The sequence below is a fragment of the Nelusetta ayraudi genome, unplaced genomic scaffold (assembly GCF_046127955.1).
Source record: "Nelusetta ayraudi isolate G7.1 ecotype Tasmania unplaced genomic scaffold, CSIRO-AGI_Nayr_v1 ptg000083l, whole genome shotgun sequence".
Taxonomy (NCBI): Eukaryota; Metazoa; Chordata; class Actinopteri; order Tetraodontiformes; family Monacanthidae; genus Nelusetta; species Nelusetta ayraudi.
In genome coordinates, this window is record NW_027466133.1 from 196549 (window position 1) to 214659 (window position 18111).

General features: G+C 44.9%; 1 protein-coding gene across 2 annotated transcripts; it reads left to right on the forward strand.

Moving 5' to 3' along the window:
* Positions 1 to 281: 281 nt before the first annotated feature.
* Positions 282 to 18049, forward strand: lhx6a (LIM homeobox 6a). 2 transcript variants are annotated; one of them, XM_076044856.1, is made up of 8 exons: positions 282 to 1125; positions 2752 to 2961; positions 5394 to 5515; positions 14067 to 14284; positions 15114 to 15214; positions 15606 to 15701; positions 15825 to 15999; positions 16640 to 18049. In XM_076044856.1, exons 1-8 carry the CDS (start codon positions 931 to 933, stop codon positions 16717 to 16719), a joined length of 1197 nt encoding a protein of 398 aa, XP_075900971.1. In that variant the 5' UTR covers positions 282 to 930; the 3' UTR covers positions 16720 to 18049. The 2 variants fall into 2 exon arrangements, with proteins under 2 accessions (XP_075900971.1, XP_075900970.1); XM_076044855.1 differs by having other exon boundaries at positions 456 to 1125; positions 14064 to 14284.
* The last annotated feature ends 62 nt before the right edge of the window (positions 18050 to 18111 follow it).

Below are 18111 nucleotides of genomic sequence, written 5' to 3' on the forward strand. Positions count from 1 at the left end.
AACTGTCTGACTTCATCACCGTGGCTTCGAATAAGCGGCGTCCAGATTTCTCCCATTTCGAGGTATTAACACGCTGTTATTTCAGCATTAACCTATGCATGCCTCTCCTGCGTTCAAACCAACATTTTAAACACCAGATGGTTTTTAATTGTAGAGGAGCCGCATTCGCACTGTTATCCTTCTGGTATCGTGTTTATTTAAACCGTAATTGCGCAAAAAAAAAAAAAAAAAAAAAAAATTTTTTTTTAAATAACTGTAATTCTCATCCAACGCTTCTTTTCCCTCACCCTCCTCACGCTCATCCCCACCCCGCCTCACCCTCAGCTGACATATCAGACACTCGCCAGCGGGGTTTTTTAGGTGAGTTGCTGTCATAGCTTGCTGCGCAGCGTTTCCACCCTTCTCACGCATGCAGCAGCAGAAAAACTTTGCTCGCCCTCCCCCCCTCCCCTTAAGTAAGAAGTTCAGGCCGAGAGCCGCGCAAACTTTCACTGCAGCCATCTACTGCAGCAGGGGGAGTCCGCGTCTGCACGCTCGGAGCGCCCTGCACGCTTCCAATCACGCTCCGGGGAGAGAAAAACGCGCAACCGAGGACCGAGAAATTCGAGTCTCGTTTTGTGGTTGTGCATTTGTTTCTTTTATTGTGTTTGTCGTTTTTGGCGGTTTTTGTCGCCGCGCAGAGACGAAGAGGAGCGAGAGAAGCCTGCAGGAAGAGGAAGAGGAGGAAGGTCCGAGTGAAGCTCCTCGGCTCGGCAGCGGAGCAACAGCAGCGGCAGCATCCTCTCGATACCGGACCTCCGTGCTTGTGTAGCGGCCACGTCGTTGCTCTGATCCGAAGAAGCGGCGGTCAAAGACGCGGCTGCACCCCTCGAACCTCCAACCGTGCGGTGCTCCGGTGGTGGTTGGGGGGTGGGGGTGGAAGCAGCGCGGATGGTCCAGGCTCTCCCGCCCACCGCCCCAGACAGGAAGAGCAACCCCGCTCAGCACGCACCGACTCCGGGGGACGAGGACGACGCACAGTCGCTGCGAGACTCCAGCAGGGAGTTCATGTACTGGAAAAATGAAGCGCTGTCCCCTCTTTCAGAGGGAAGTAAGATCCTGTCCGAGGGACTTCCGGCCAAACAGGTACACACACACACACACACACACACACGGAGAGAGTTGCAACTATAGTTTTTGTGTTTTTTTTGTTTTGTTTTGTTTTTTATGTGTGTCAGACTCGGTTGCTGCTCGGGCCTTCACTCGTCTGGCTCTGACCCTGTATCAATAACCGGCCTGCACGCCATCACCAGTGGATGCAATCAACTGCAAACTGGGAATCATCCACATTTTCCACCAGATCTGTTTGTTTTGTTTTTTCATATACGTAGCGTTCGGGATCGGTCTATTTGCTGGAGTGTATCTCTCTCTCTCTCTCTCTCTCTCTCTCTCTCTCTCTCTCTCTCTCTCTCTCTCTCTCTCTCCCTTCCTTTTTTCTTTCCATCTCTCTCTCTCTCTCTCTCTCTCTCTCTCTCTCTCTCTCTCTCTAAATTATTATAATAATAATAATATATGTGATAACAATACTTTTATTTTTAAGTGCCTTTATGAGCACCCAAGGAGACTTTACATGTAGGAAACACAATGCAATAAGGCAACAATTCCCTCTCTCTCTCTTCTTTCTCTGTATGTTTTCTGTTTTCTTTTCATTTTTCTTTTTTCTTTTTTTTGTGTGTGTGTGGGGGGGGGCGCTCATCGCCGTGATGTCACAAGACGGCTCGAGCCGCGTTGGTATAGCCTACTACAGAAGATCAGCTGCACGCGCCGTGAGGAAAGACGAAGAGACACGCGCCGCTCGCCTCGCCGTGAATATAGCGTCTGAATTCGCCACTCCGCGAGCCTCTTGGATTCTTCTCTTGGATTTTAATTACAGCCATTTGAAAAAAAAAAGAAAAAGAAAAAGAAAAAAATCAAATTTGCAATTCTTCGGAGAAGGGGGAGGAGGAGGGGGGATGACCCGCTGCCTCGCGGTGATTGGCAGCTGAAATTGACACTCGGGCTCCCTCTTATCCGCAGCTCGACTATTTGTAATTACAGGTAGTTTTGCACCCCCTCACCCCTCCCTCCTTCCCTCTCACCCCCTCCCTGTCCTGGATTGCGGAGGAAATGCTGTTCTTGTGAGAGGCATTGGGGGCTTTAAGGATATAAGAGAGGGACGAATCAATCCAAATTGAAATGGCTTCATTAAAAAGGTGCCTTTTGTCGTCGCCGGGGCCCCTTTGAACAGTTGGAAGCTGGATGGGGGGAGTCTAGTTGTTTTTTTTGTTTTTTATGTCACCAGGACAACTTTAAATAGGAGCAGTCCGGTGTTTCGGGCTTGTCTTGCAAATGCCTGCCCGGGATTTGATTTTTTGAAACCCCACTCCCCTCAGCCGAGGATGAGGCCGGGACGGTGATGGAGATTAGCCGCGCACGGAGCGCCGTCTTGTAGGGTGATTTCCCTGCCGGAGGACGCGCACTGCAACTCCGACCCTCCCGATGGTGAGAGAGAGCCTCGCTGCATGCGTGCCCCTGCCTCTCGACATCTCCGGGTGCGCGCTGAAAAAGGCATATCTGTTTTTTGTTGTTGTTGTTGTTTTTTTTGTTTTTTTAACAAATAGATGTTTTTTGGTTCCTTTTCAAATCCATCCACGTGTAAAATGGCGACGACTGCTAGCAGTGTGAATTGTGCTGCGTGTGTCTGAGCCCTGCCTGCCCGCCTCCCTCCTGCAGCCTCACTCGGACGGAGAGTCGCAGCGGTCCAACATGGAGCGCGAGGACACCCGCTCGTCGCCCACCACCAGCAGCAGCAGCAGCAGCAGCAGCAGCCCGTGCACCCCGTCCGTGTGCTCGCCCACCTCCACCGCCAGCTCGGTGCCGTCCGCAGGCAAGAACGTGTGCGCCAGCTGCGGCCAGGACATCCTGGACAAATACCTGCTGAAGGTGAGTGAGGAGAGGCCGCGACCACACAGTTCTCATATATATACAGTATATATGTATATGTATATGTATATATGTGTATACACACACTCTCTTCGGCTTCGTCCCACACAGACCAAAAACGTGCATGTGAGGTGAATTGAGAACTCTATTTTGTCCGTAGTTGTGTGTGTGTGTGTGTGTGTGTGTGTGTGTGTGTGTGTGTGTGTGTGTGTGTGTGTGTGAGAGAGAGAGAGAGAGAGAGAGAGAGAGAATATTAGTATATGTTAGTTGGTTTGTTTGTGTCTCTGCGATGAACTGACCTCTTGTCCAGGGTGTCATCCTGCCTTCACCTTATGACAGCTGGGAGTGGCTCCATTAATATATATATATATATATGTATATATATATATATGTATATATATATGTATATATATATATATATATATATATATATATATATATATATATGTATATATATATATATATATATATATATATGTATATATATATATATATGTATATATATATATATATATATATATATATATATGTATATATATATATACATATATATATATATATATGTATGCGTGTGTATGTATGTATATATATATGTGTATATATATATATATATATACATATATATACATATATATATATATATATGTATGCGTGTGTATGTATGTATATATATATGTATATATTTATATATACATATATATATATATATATATATATATATACATATACATATATATATATACTACTTATATATGTATATATATATATGTATTTATATACACTTACCCACACATTATGAAAATATGTGTATACATATGCATATAATATATACATCTATATAATAACTTCTTCTGTTAATTAGAATCTGTGCTCGCAGTTGGACCATGTTTTGTTTAGTTTTTTTGCCTGGTGTCAGTTTGCTTCCTGGGTTCAGCAGCATTGGGATTTAAAACGAGGCCGTGGATAAATTCTACTCGCCTGCTATGCTCTTGTATTTATCACAATCAATAATGAATAAAGGCAAAAATGAAAAGAGAAGAGCATGTTGTTCTTTAAGTCTGGAGAAGGAAGTGATCTTTTCAGTGACTGCAGCCTATAAGAGTGCACAGGAGGAGGGCAGGAGTGACACGCGGGTGTTTCACTCTGGCAGGGCTTTTTTTTTTTTTTTTTTTTTTCCTTTTGACGTCCTCCTGTCGCGTGCGCCAGCGTGTTTTCAGTGATATCAGTCTCGTGCACACCGGAGTGTTTGTCGGGAAGTGCTCCGCAGAGGAGAGATAACGTGATGGGACACGTCCGTCCTTTGCTCACTGTGCCAACTTCATATTGCCTGATAAGACAAGAAATAAATAGTGAGGGTTTTTTTTTTCCCCAAGACTGATTTAGAAATATAAAAAAAAAATGTTTAAAAACGTGCATAAATACTCAAATGGTCAGAACAATATTGAAAAAATATATACACACTTATAATATATATATATATATATATATATTTTTACCATTTACCAAAAATACCTAATAATTTCCATGTTATATATAATTAAATACAATTAAGTTTTAACACATTACACATAAAATCCTTAAATCAATTGTTGTCCTTCATCTTTTTGTGCAGTTTTGTGGAATAGCGTTTTAATATTTTTTTTTTTTGCTGTGAAAGCCAAATGTCCAAATCAAATAATAATCAAGACAGTTGTTTTTATTTGTCTAATTGCATGACAACAAATACAATGAAAATAATTCCCTATTATAAAAAAAAAACTAAAACGTTTTAAAGAGGATATTTATATGTTTGCAATGTATTTATGCTTTAAAAAAAAACAAAAATCTCCAGGCTTGTCCGCTCGCAATAATGAGGCCTGTTGTTGACAAGAGTCGTAGTAAAGCTCAATGCAAAATAATAATAATAATAATAATAATAATAATAAAGATAAGGAACAGAAATACCTTCGGATTAATCTTTTAAAATAAAAAAAAAGATTATTTGTTATATTTTAGTCCTAATGATTCGCCTTGTTGTATTTGCTTTGTTTTCGGGTTAAAGATCATTTAGGCAACAATTGCAATAACTGCTCTCATTTCTGATGAGTCTTTATTTGGCAAACGATTGTAAGATAAATTTAGTTTGTCGCAACAGATTGTTGCTAGGCAGAAAATAAAAAACAGGAAACATTTTTGTTTCATTTAGTAGTTTTTCTATTTGGGCCATTTTTAATTTTTAATGATTGTTTTGTTTGTTTGTTTGTTTTAAAAGAAATGTCACGTACATGTTAATGACGTCAGCACGTACGAGGCGGCAGCAGCCGTCGCGACCCGGACGGATTCGTGACGACACGGGCACGTCCGTGGTCGTGTTTTTTTTTGTTTTTTTTTTCTTTCTTTTTCTTTACGCGTGTGTTGCTGTGACCTGACTTGCTGTCTGTCTCCGCGTGCAGGTGAACAACCTGATCTGGCACGTGCGCTGCCTGGAGTGCTCCGTGTGCAGGACGTCGTTACGTCAGCACAGCAGCTGCTACATCAAGAACAAGGAGATCTTCTGCAAAATGGATTATTTCAGGTAGGGTAAGTCTGGCGGTACGCGCGCGCGCGCGCCCACATACACACACGCACCCGCAACACTCCTCCTCCTCCTCTGTGTCCCAGCGATGCGGGTGTCGCCTCACGCATGCTTGAAAGCCCGCTTTCAAAAACTATGTATAAAAAAAGAGAAAGATGTGTAACTAAATAGGGGGGGAAAAAGTATATATAAAAAGCGCGCGCGATGGAGGTTGTGCCAGTTTGTTATGGCTATCAAAAGACATAACATTCATGGCTGCGTCAAAGGAGGTGGGAGGAGGAGAGGGAGGGAGGGCAGTTTGTTTTCCACCATTACAAAGGGAAGCCAGGGAAGTACGGCAGGTTCTCGAGGACCTATTATGGCGTTGGCCAGGATGTTTTTCCGGCCACGTGTCGCCAAACCTCAGATTTTATCAGGTCGGAGTAAGGGCTCGTTGAAATCAAATTGGATTATTTCTGCTGCTAATTTCCGGCGCGCACCGTCAAATCAGACAGCACCAGTTCACACACGCAGAATCACACACTCCTGCATTTGCTCCTCCGAAGATCTATCTATCTATCTATCTGTCTATCTATCTATCTATCTATCTATCTATCTGTCTGTCTGTCTGTCTGTCTACAGCATCTATCTATCTACAATATCTATCTATCTATCTATCTATCTATCTATCTATCTATCTATCTATCTATCTATCTATCTATCTGTCTGTCTGTCTGTCTGTCTGTCTACAGCATCTATCTATCTATCTATCTATCTATCTATCTATCTATCTATCTATCTATCTATCTATCTACAATATCGATCTATCTATCTACACTACCAGTCAAAAGTTTGGACACATGTGTCTGTTTCTTCTTTATCTTTACTACTTTCTACACTGTAGATACACACTGAATGCATCGAATATATGACCAAGATATGTGGATTAATGTGGCAAAAGAAAAAAAAAAATCTTAAATACCTAAATATGCTATGTTATATATATATTATATGGAGGGTGGCTATTCTGGATCATCTAAAACATTCAACTTGTTTGAGTTATCTCACTCTTTTTTTTGTTTAATACATATTCCATATGTGTTCATTCATAGTTGTGGTGCTTTGAGTGACAATCTACAATGTAAATAGTCATGAAAATGAAAGAAAAGACATCCAATCAGAAGCATGTGTCCCAACTTTTGACTGGTAGTGTATCAATCTATCCATCTGTGTGCAGTAAAGTGGACCTCCTAGCTGGTCTCCTTGCCTCCTTTATTTTTTTTTTTTTTTGCCATAGATTTTTTGCTCCGGAGATCTTTTGATGTCTTTTTAATTCTCTGATCTGAACGGCAGATGCATAATTTAGTGGGCTGCCGTGTTTGTGTTTACACATGGAGAAGAAGGAGTCGGATTATTTGTGCACTTTTCTGGCTGCGCGTGTGGCATCCGGGGTTAACGCGGGTTCAGGCCCTGCGACAGAATACATTACGCCACGCGTGCTGAATGGACGGCCATGCACGATTGTGTGCACGGGCAGACGTGTGTGTGTGTGTGCTTGTGTGTGTATGTGTGTGTGCTTGTGTGTGTGTGTGTGTGTGCTCGGACCTGTGAGTGAGCAACGAGCGGGTGTTTGTCCGATGGAAACCCGACACGCAGCCACCTCGCTGAGGTTCATAATCACCAGCAATTAGTCGTCCTCCACCCCAGACCCCTCGGGCCTCCAGACCAGCAATTAGACCGCCCCGAGTGCCTGCTCAGCAAGTTCCTGGGATTTGAATGGCATTCCTATCCCAACTAAGAGCACACGGACACACACACACACACACACACACACACACACACACACACACACACACACACACACACACACACACACAAGATGAGACGTGTGTGCACTCTTGCGCAGAAACGTACAAAAATATGAAAACATGAATTGAGGCGTGAATGTGAAAGGTGCACTGTACACACAGCCTCTTTTTTTTAACCACTCAAAAGGACTCACACACACACACACACACACACACACACACACACACACACACACACACACACACACACACACACACACTCCCTGAGCCACACTCCCACACTGACTCAGATGTCTGTTTATTTATGTGAGTCCAGCAGCTGCCAATCATTTGGCTGAATTTTCTTTTTCCTCGCAAAGAGCAGATTTTCACTGTTTGCTCGGCCGAATCATAATAATATTTTACCTGACCCGTCTCCGTTTACGCCGCTCACCCCTACCTCACCCGCCTTGCCTTGCCCGAGAGGGCGCGGGAGCACGCGCTCGGCGGCAACGGCGGCGGTGGTGGATTTCCAAGCGTGTCATTAGCTGTCACCGGGCCACGTATAATATGCTCATCAGAGAAATCCAACACTGTGATTGTGTGAGACGGTGTGATTTTAATTACGAGCGTGCGTAATTGCAGACGCCGAGTGCAGAGTGGCCGTTTGTCGCGCGCTTTCAAAGAGGTTTTTGCGCGCCGACGAGCGTCACGGTGGCAATTAGCGGCACTCGAGACGCAGAATAAAACACGACCCTGTCCGGCTCCGTTCCGCTTCGTATTATTAAAGAAAATAAAGCCGCAAACACACCTTCAAACAAAAAATCCCGCTGCTGATTTATGTGTCACAATCCGCTCAAACATTTGGAGCATATTGAGTCAAAGTGAATGCGTAAATATTGTCTTATGCGCAAAGCAGCCTTGAGAGAGCTGCTTTGCGCACAAGGGGAAAAAAAGTAGTTTCTCAGTAAATGAATGTGTGACCGCAGTGAAGTGTGGCAACGTTTGAAATCGAATCGCAACAAAAAGGGGATAAAAAAGAAGAAGCACTGATGCTAACTTCGATAAGCTAGGTTCAGTTTTATAGCAAACGGCTCCCGGTTAGTGAGTGAATGCTAATTTTTTATTATCAATTTAAGACTTTTTTTTTTATCGAGTTTTTAATTCACTGTATTGAAATTTCTTTCAGCGCTGTTCTGCTTTTTCTTCTTGCGTAATTTGCTTAACAACTAAATCGAAGTCCTCACTTTAAAATTACAACCTGAACCAGAGTCGGCTCCTCAGACACTAAACAGGCAAGATGACTGTTTCTTGATATATGATATTTTTTAGTCTGGATCCTCTTAAGATCTCCGTGGGGGGAAACCGTTTTGCAAGCTGCCGGCATGTCTTCGGCTCGCCTCGGCCACAGTCTCAAGAGAGGGGGGGGGGGGGGGGGAGAGAGAGAGAAAAAAAATCAGTTTGCATAATAATATTTGTAGGTTTGGCCTCCGTTTCCGGAAGTCATACTGGAGTGCAAGAAAAAATATTTAGAAACACTTGCAGCAACAGAGAGGCTTTGCTTGCAAAAAAATAGAGGGGGGGGGGGGGTGAATGGGAGGGGGTGGGGGCTCCCTGCACAATGGTTACCTCTGTAAATATAAACCGTAATCTGGGTTTAGGCCAGATTTAAACTGGGCTAAACACGGCCGCCAGTCCAGAATCCTCGGGGCTGCTTTCAAACCTCTGGAGATATTCCCTCATCTGTGTCAGCCTCTCATCTGGCTGCGGACTGACAGCCGCTTTAATGGGGCGTAATAGCAGGAAATCAGAGTGGGCCCTGCCCCCCCGCCTCAAAATGTGTGTGTGTGTGTGTGTGTGTGTGTGTGTGTGTGTGTGTGTGTGGACATAGGGGACAGAGCCCACGCTGTGCCTCCCAAAAACCCATGTCAGGCCCCTTTCTCTCTCTCTCTCTCTCTCTCTCTCTCTCTCTCTCTCTCTCTCTCTCTCTCTCTCACACACACACACACACACTCTTGCCTCCATCGCTATAGTAACATCATCCTCAGCCCGTCAGCTGCAGGCCACACAGGAAGTTGCGCTGCAGCACTAATCAGATGCACCCTGGGACGATGACAGCAGAGTGCGTGTACGTTGGGAACTCTGTGGGTGAGATCACGTTTGTGTATGTGTGTGTGTGTGTTGTCGTGCTAATAATTATCATCAGCCCACCGCTGCTCCGCTGATTAGCTCTTCATAGCAGCGTGGCTGGAGGTCGTCGGTGGGGGAGATACACTTTTACTGATACACTATTTTTAGTTATATTTAGGTTTTTGTTCGTACTCAGTTGCTAATAATGAACGATCATAGCCGCTATGATGGAATAATAGTAATAATAAAAAAAAAGACAGAAGAAGCCCTGATTGATCTGTTTGGACAAACCCGAATGGAGATTATCCCCCTGGGCATGTCGGTTCTAATCTGAAAAACATGCAGCTCATCCAGCTGCAGCCCCAGAGCAGCAGGTGACCTGCACCTCATAAAAACCAAAAAATATGAGAGAAATTATGGAGAGCAAAAAAAAAAAAAAAAAAAAAAAAAATGGTGGTGGTTGGGGAAGGGGTGTCGGGTTTTCCCTCCTGTCACTGTCGGTGACGTCCTTTCCAAAAATAAACAGCCGGAGTTTCGGTGGCGAAGACCAAAACAGTTGTTTTCACGTCCGTCGGCGAGGAAGCAGCAGCAGCAGCAGCAGCGGTCGGCCGGACGCCGCCGTCGGAGACTCGCAGCTTCTCTGGGTTCCGTCCGCGAGCCTCGAACCGACAGGCTGCCTCGTTCGATTAGCCGCCAGGCTCGGCGACGACCCCCCACTCTCCCTCCCCCCCTCACTGGATATGGAATTCTCTGCGTCGTTCCGCCGTTGGACGGTTTCTTTCCCACCGCAGCGGCTGTTTATCGCCGGTGACCCTGAATGCATCGCGCCGCCCCTGAACGCACCGCACCCGGGGTTGGGGGGGGTCACAGGTTTCTGAAACAGACGCTCAGAAATTCCCTCCTTTTCATTCTACCTTCCTTTTCCACCCCCACTCGAAGTTCACTGGGATGAACACTTCCTTCCAGAGATCCAAGCGGGCCGCATTCCATTTATTGGCTTATTTACCCTTTTGAGCTACATTTCTGGAAGTCGGCTCTTTGTGACGTCACCCACAGGGTGAGTGGGTGGGTAGGGACCACACTCCCCACACTCCCTCATCCAGGTGTTGGCTCCGCCCCTTTAAGACCTCCTCGTTTCTGCCCAACTCCCTCACCTTTCCAAACACGTGGAAGGCTGCAAACAGAGGGCTAAACATGCTGTTTTCCGGGGAAACCTGTGGCTGAAAATCTGAGATCTGAAAATAGGTCAAACGTGGGACCGTCAGCGCCGCCGCCACTGCCGCCACTGAGGAGCAGCGACTCTCTGCGCTGGAGTGGCGGCGCAGCGAGACGTCAGGGCGGCGCTATGCTTTCATCCCAGATAGAGTGGAGTGGAGCACTGATGCACCGCCAGAGCCGCTCACTTGGCAAACCTCCCCGGTCGCCCTCCCCCCTCCCGCCCTCCCTCCTCTCTTCTCCCTCCTCCCTCCTCCTACCCTGAGACCCTTCTCTTCCCCCCTCTCAGCCACTCACTTCCTCTCCCTCCATGTCTGCTCAGTTCATCCTAATCCTCCTCTTCCTCCTCTTCGTTCTCCTTCTCTTCCTCCCTCTCCTCCGTTTTCTCTTCCTCTTCTTCCTCCTCCTCCTACTTCCTCTCTTCCTCCCTTCTCCTCCTCTTCCTCTTCCATCTTCTTCTTCCTCCTTCTCCTCCTCCTGCACTTTTCCTCCTACTCTTCTTCCTCCTAATACTCCCTCTCCTTCTCTTCCTCCTCCCAGCTCTGGCCTCATGTTTGCCACCCGTTGCCATCTTCTTACTCCAGACAGACAGGGGAACTGGGGGGGGAAGTGCAGCAGTGCGGGACGACATCGTGGCAGCGGCAGTCTACCTCGCTTCCTCTCTTCCACGAGGCGGCTGCGCCGTCTCTGCCCTCCTTTTGTGCACGTACGTGCGCCCGCCCGCGCACTTTCTGTCCCAGAGGCGGCGCCGAGCGAGGCTCGTTGTGCAGAACTGGCAGCTGCTCACCTCCATAATGGCCCTCAACACGGCCGTAACCTTCCCCAACACCAGAGTTTGACACCCATTAGAGGCCTAATGTGCTCCTTAAAGACCAGGGTCTTAATCTCAAGTGATTCCAGCATAAAGCAGGAAATGTATCTCCGTGCCGCCGTCTGTATTTTAATAGGGGGAGGATTTTCTTTGTATTACGCCGTGACAGCTGCTGGGCGAAAGGATAGTGCTGAGAAAGAAATCCGTTAACATATATATATATATATATATATATATATATATATATATATATATATATATATATATATATATATATATATATATATATGTATATATATATATATATATATATATATATATGTATATATATATATATATATATATATATATGTATATATATATATATATATATATATATATGTATATATATATATATATATATATATATATATATGTATATATATATATATATATATATATATATGTATATATATATATATATATATATATATATATACGTATATATATATATATATATATATATAAATGTGCATATACATTAAACAAATTCCAACAAAAGACAACAGCTAAACATATGTGAGTTCTGTCTTACATTCTTCTCTATTGTTTTAAATGGAGGCAGCATGTTTTTGTGCGTGTTTTTTGTTTTTGTGTTGTTTCGCAGCAGCTGCTGCTGGTTACATCAACCAGAACTGGTCGCCTGGTCGTGATTTAAACCTCCTGATTTAATAAATCACGTCCCCCTTTTTTTTTTGTGCATTTGTAAACAATCTAAAAATGGGCCTGGGTGATGAGAAAAAGCCTGTGGATTAATCCACAACTGAAAATAGTTCCCAGTCACAGAAACCACGCGTTGTTTACGAGCGTCAGCACTGGTCGGTTTGTGAGTTAGTCACATCCACTGGTGGTCAGCAGCTCTCTGACCTCACGTCTCCCTCAGAGCAGCGGTGACGTCAGGGCTCCTGGAATCGAGACGCTCATTTGTAATTAAAGTAAAGCGGGAACTATTCATTTATGTAGCTAGAAAATATACTTTTCTTCACCCAACACAACCATTGAATAATAGCAGGACCTTTGAAATGTGAGCCACTGGTCCTTCAAATTCAATACCAGAATATTTCAGACTCATTTGACTATGTTTTGTACTAGTCAGCAGAGGATTTCAAGAAGATTAGGTTATTGAAGCAGAATTTTTTTTTCCTTTTTAAAGCCTAAATAAACAGAAAACAGACGCCTGATCGGCTCTCCGGCTTTGACTGGCCGAGATTAGCCTCGTGTTTGGGACCGCAGGTTATCGCAGCGTCCGTCGCCGCCTGTTGCTCCTAATTTTCTTTCCCCTCTATGCGAATGTCAAACAACCACAACAGCGTCTCCAACGCGAGCGCCTTTAAAGTGCAAATATTTACTCCGAACCCTTTGAGTCCTGAAGCCAGAGCTGCTTCCTGCCGCCGTCCTGCATTTTTACGCGCGTTTATCTCCCATCGTCGCTCCGTGTGTGTGCGTGCGTGCGTTCGTGCGTGCGTGCGTGCGTGCGTGCGTGCGTGCGTGCGTGTGTGTCCCTCGGCGCCGTCCACAACAGTAAGTCAGGTGGTTTCGGTTTTCCAGCCGCCTCACTGACCTCACTGCTGCAGCGCCGGCGACATCTCGGGTGATGTCATCCAGGGTCTTTCTTCCTCTGCCTGTAAAAAAAAAAAAGACCCACTCTGCATTACATGACTTATTGTGTGCGTGTGTATGTGTTTGTTCCTATGTGTGCGTGTGTGTGTGTGTGTGTGTGTGTGTGTGTGTGTGTGTGCATGTCAGGGTCTTCATGCACGAGCCAGGAAATTGCAGGTGCTGGTTTGTTTGCATTCGGGGCTCAGCTTGCAGCAGCAGCGGCAGAAACTTTTCTTGAAGGTTCCACATCCTCCCGACAAAGTTTCCTCCTCCGAACCTCTGGAGATCTTCCACAACCTTGAATTTTAAAGAAAAATGTTTTCTTTTCTTTTCTTTTTTCTTTTTTTTTTTTTTTTTTTTACAGTGGGCAGATCAGGCCAGTGTTAATTTTGACAGCAACATTTTATTTAGTTTTTGTCGTAGTCTTTTGACAAAAATTTTATTTAGATTTAGTCGTAATTTAATCGTCTAAATTGTTTTAGTTTTCGTCTGGTTTTAGTCGACCAAACATCATAATCATTTTAGTCGCTTCCTGATATCTTTACACTCTGATTGGTTTGCTTCCCAACTCCTCCCGCCACTTTCTAAATCGTCATTTCCTTCCACAAGCGAAATGAGCTCTGATTGGATCTCGTCTCCGGCAGACGTTTGCGTCTCGTTTTTTTTTTTTTCGTTGACGAAAATGTCAATACACCTCATCATGGTCTCAGTCCTTGTGAATGCATTTTTATTTAGTTATCGTCTCATTATCGTTTAGTCAGGAAAAAAAAACGTTGTTGACGATAACTACGACGAAAATCTTTCGTCAACAAAGTTAACACCGGATCAGACACCTGGACTGGTACCGTCATCATGTGATTCTATTTAAAGGGGGATTTTTACGATCAACGATAGAGAGAGAGAGAGCGCAGATCTCTTCACCGCCACACGTCTCTCTGACTCCCTCTCCACCTCCTTCTCCACCCCTCCCCCACCCGTCCTTCCACAGTAGGTTCGGTACTAAGTGCGCCCGCTGCGGGCGCCAGATCTACGCCAGCGACTGGGTCCGCCGCGCCCGGGGCAACGCCTACCACTTGGCCTGCTTTGCCTGCTTCTCGTGCAAGCGGCAGCTGTCGACGGGCGAGGAGTTCGGCCTGGTGGAGGAGAAGGTGCTGTGCAGGATCCACTACGACACCATGGTGGAGAACCTGAAGCGGGCGGCTGAGAGCGGTGAGAGAGTTAGTGGTGCGCTTCTGGGCCCTGAATGTGTTTCGTTGAGCTATTGCAGGCATGGGCAAACTGCGGCCCGGGGGCCCGTATGCGGCCCGTTGAGCTTTTTAATCCGGCCGGCTGAATTTGAAACTATATTAACAAACCTTATTGCTGTTTTACTGCCACAGTGATGATGATGATGATGATAATGATATCCTGAAGAATAACATAACTCTGAATTACTTTTAAATAGCAGTAACTGTTAGTACTAGAAAAAAAACAGTATATCATTTTTTTGTTTAATTTTCAGTGTTTAAAGAGTCCCTTCAATGTAGAGGACGTCAAAGACACAGATTTTGTTGTAGCTTTGCTTTTGTTCATTTTCAATTGACATTAAAGCAACACGTTTTTTACATAGCCCATGATAGATGTTTTCCTCCTATGAGGTGGCTCACCAAAACACTCCATCCATCTGCTCCTGCTCCGGCCCCCTCTGTAACATTGTACAACCCATGGTGGCCCACCGGTCAAAAGGTTTGCCCACCCCTGCGCTATAGCAAAATTTAAGTCTGTGTAATCAGCATTTGGCCTATACGGTCTGTGCTTTATTTTAAAAAAAAAACCTTCCCTGATTAATAAGGAAATATTCCTGGCCTGCTTTCAATTCTCCGAGTTGATCATATTTCAGATTTGGGTCCCCGTCGAAGGGTTGGAAAAAAAAAAAAGGTTAATCCACTTTGTTTCACGGCCTTCTTGGTTGGACTTGTTGTTTTCAATTATTCTCTCTGTTCAGTGGATTTCTTTCTGTGTTTCATTTTTGTTTTTTGTTTTTTTTGTTCTTTCCCAGGCAATGGCATCACGTTAGAGGGCGCCGTCCCGACAGAACAGGACAGTCAGCCCAAACCAGCCAAGAGAGCGCGGACGTCTTTCACAGCAGAGCAGCTACAGGTCAGACACACACACACACACACACACACACACACACACACAGCAGGTCAAAGGTCAAATTCACTTTACCGCTGCTCTCCAGCTGCAGTCTGTCCACCCGCTCCTCTGCAGAATAATGAAAAGTTCACTCTGTGTGCCGCTTTTTCCTCGTTCTGCTTGGCTTAAAACTCAGAGTTCTTTTAATCGACCCTTTGTGACATCACAAAGGGCCCCTGATACCTCACTGACGCATGGCCAACCTCTCGTTTTTCAGTGGCATCAGTTTCATCAGGAAGCAAAAACTTTGCAGCTTGTGTTTTTTTCTTTAAATGATGTGAAATTGCTCCTTTTGATTTTGCATTGAGCATTAATACTAATATTGGTAATTATGATGCTGTGCCTGGCTGTGCAGGTCATGCAGGCCCAGTTCGCCCAGGACAACAACCCCGACGCCCAGACGCTGCAGAAGCTGGCCGACATGACGGGGCTCAGCAGGCGGGTCATCCAGGTGGGCGTGCACTCCCCCCCTCCCCCCTCTCATTCCACATTTGTGTCAGTGTGTGTGTGTGTGTGTGCGTGTGTTTTGGAGAGCATTGCCACATGATGTCTGGTTGCGCTGCGTCTTTCATAGGTGTGGTTTCAAAACTGCAGAGCGCGACATAAAAAGCACACGCCGCAGCACAGCGGCGCCCCCCAGCCACACCCCCAGTCCCGCATCCCCTCCTCCCTGCCGGACGAGCTGCATTACTCCCCCTTCGGCAGCCCCGAGCGGGCGCGCATGGTGGCCCTGCACGGCTACATCGACAGTGAGTGACAGAGGCTCCGCACTTCTCAGCTGCTTTCATTACAACCTCTGTTATATATTTTTTAAATACATATAAGTATATATATACATATACATATATGTATACACTACCAGACACCTTCTCATGTGCTATGATTTTTCTTTATCTATACTCCGTTCTACATTGTAGATACATATTGAAGACATCAAATACATGAGCAATATACATGAAATTATATAGCAAAAAAAACATTGTTAAATAACTCTAAATGTTTTATATAAAGGGTGGCTATTTTTAAGAAAATTAAACTTTGAAATGTTTTTGAGTTATGTCTTTTTTTTTTGTTTACTACATAATACCACATATCTTTTGTTCATTCATTGTTTTGATCCCTTAAGTGAGTAACAGTGATTTAAATGAAAGAAAAACCAATGCATGAGTAGGTGTGACTGGTAGTGTATATATAGGTATATATGTGTAAATATATATTTGTATATATGTATGTATGTATATATATATATATATATGTATATATACATATATATGTTTGTGTGTGTATGAGTATGTATATATGTGTGTATATATATATATATATATATATATATATATATATGTATATACATATATATCTCAATCTAAAGTCCTGTGTTTTGCCCTGCAGGTCACCCCTTCTCCATGCTGACCTCTCAGGGTCTCCCCCACCAGGCCATGTCTCTCCCGCAGCTCCCCCTCAGCCGCTAGCGCTCCAGTGACCCCTCCCTTCCCCCTCCCCCACTCCCGCCTTGATCTTCCCTCCTCCTGACGCCTGCGGACCTGGCCGGACCCACAGGAGGAAAGAGAGAGAGAAAAAAAACTGTGACACGTCGGACGTATGCTTCTTCTCTCTGGCCGAGGACAGGCCACCCGAACTGGACCTGTTTAATCCGGACGAGGTGGCAGCTCTGCCGCTCCAGCCGGAGGTTCTGACTGAACCAGGGACTGACGGGACTGACCGAGGACAGACTTTTGAAAAACAACAGCAAGAAAGCGAAACAAAAAAGGGGGGAAATTCAGAGCGGAAGTCATCACTCCGAGGAATGTGTGTGTATGTGTATGTGTGTGTGTGTGTGTGTGTGGAATAGCGGTGGGTGGGGGGGGGGTCACACACGCACACACAAACACAGTCCACCGTCTGAGAGGTAAGACGCCTCCCACTTTCCTCTCCGAGCAACAATGAAGGAAACGTGCATGTGAATGAAACGTGTGGAGGTGATGTGTTGTGACTTTGATGATGTCTCAGAACTCAGCAGGAAGCAGAAACATTGGATGGTGGTGGGGGGGGGTGGGGTGGTCGGAGGGGTCGAAGGTCAGTTTTCCACTAAGGGGCGGCACAGTATTTGGTTCTAAATTTCGTGCCTTATCTTTGTATCATTAGAAACTGTTGAACCTGTTAATTTAAGTTCTAAGTATTTGGGTGTTTTTGTTGGTTTTGTTTTTCTAATCTCGAGCAACGATTGCCTGCGTTTGGGGGGGGGTGGGTTGTTCAATAACCAGAGCAACCAGAGTTGGGAGCAGACCTGAGCTTGTTCAGTGTTCAGTGTTCAGTGCAGAGGCCAGTTCTAATTCAGTTTGTCCCTATAAAAAAAAAAAAAAACGTTTCTGTTTCCAAACTGAGTCTGGTGTGTAAGTTATAATTTCCAAGGTTTGCTCGCTCGTTCGGCCTCCGTGTGTGTGTGTGTGTGTGTGTGTGTGTGTGTGTGTCGACGGGAAGAAGGCGTATTGGTACAATATGGACAATATGAAAACAGACTGGGGTTGTAAATGTGTGTGTGTGTGTCTGTGTCTGTGTGTGTGCGCTTGAGAGTGTGTCTGTACTTTTTTCGTTCCATGGCCCATGTGTGAAGAACAGGATCCAACCAGACCTCACTGTCCTTGTATTTATTGAGATGGTAAATCCCTGTAAAGCACTTTTCCTCCCCTCTTCTGAAAATGTTGTTCTGTTCATGGAAACAAAAAGGTTTATTTGACAGACGCCTGTGCATAATAAATGTTTTTGTGTACTAAAAACGCAATAAAATAGAATGTGATATTTCTTTGTGGTACCGGATTTTTTTTTTCTTCCCAGAATAAAATTAAGGAATTCATGAAGCAACA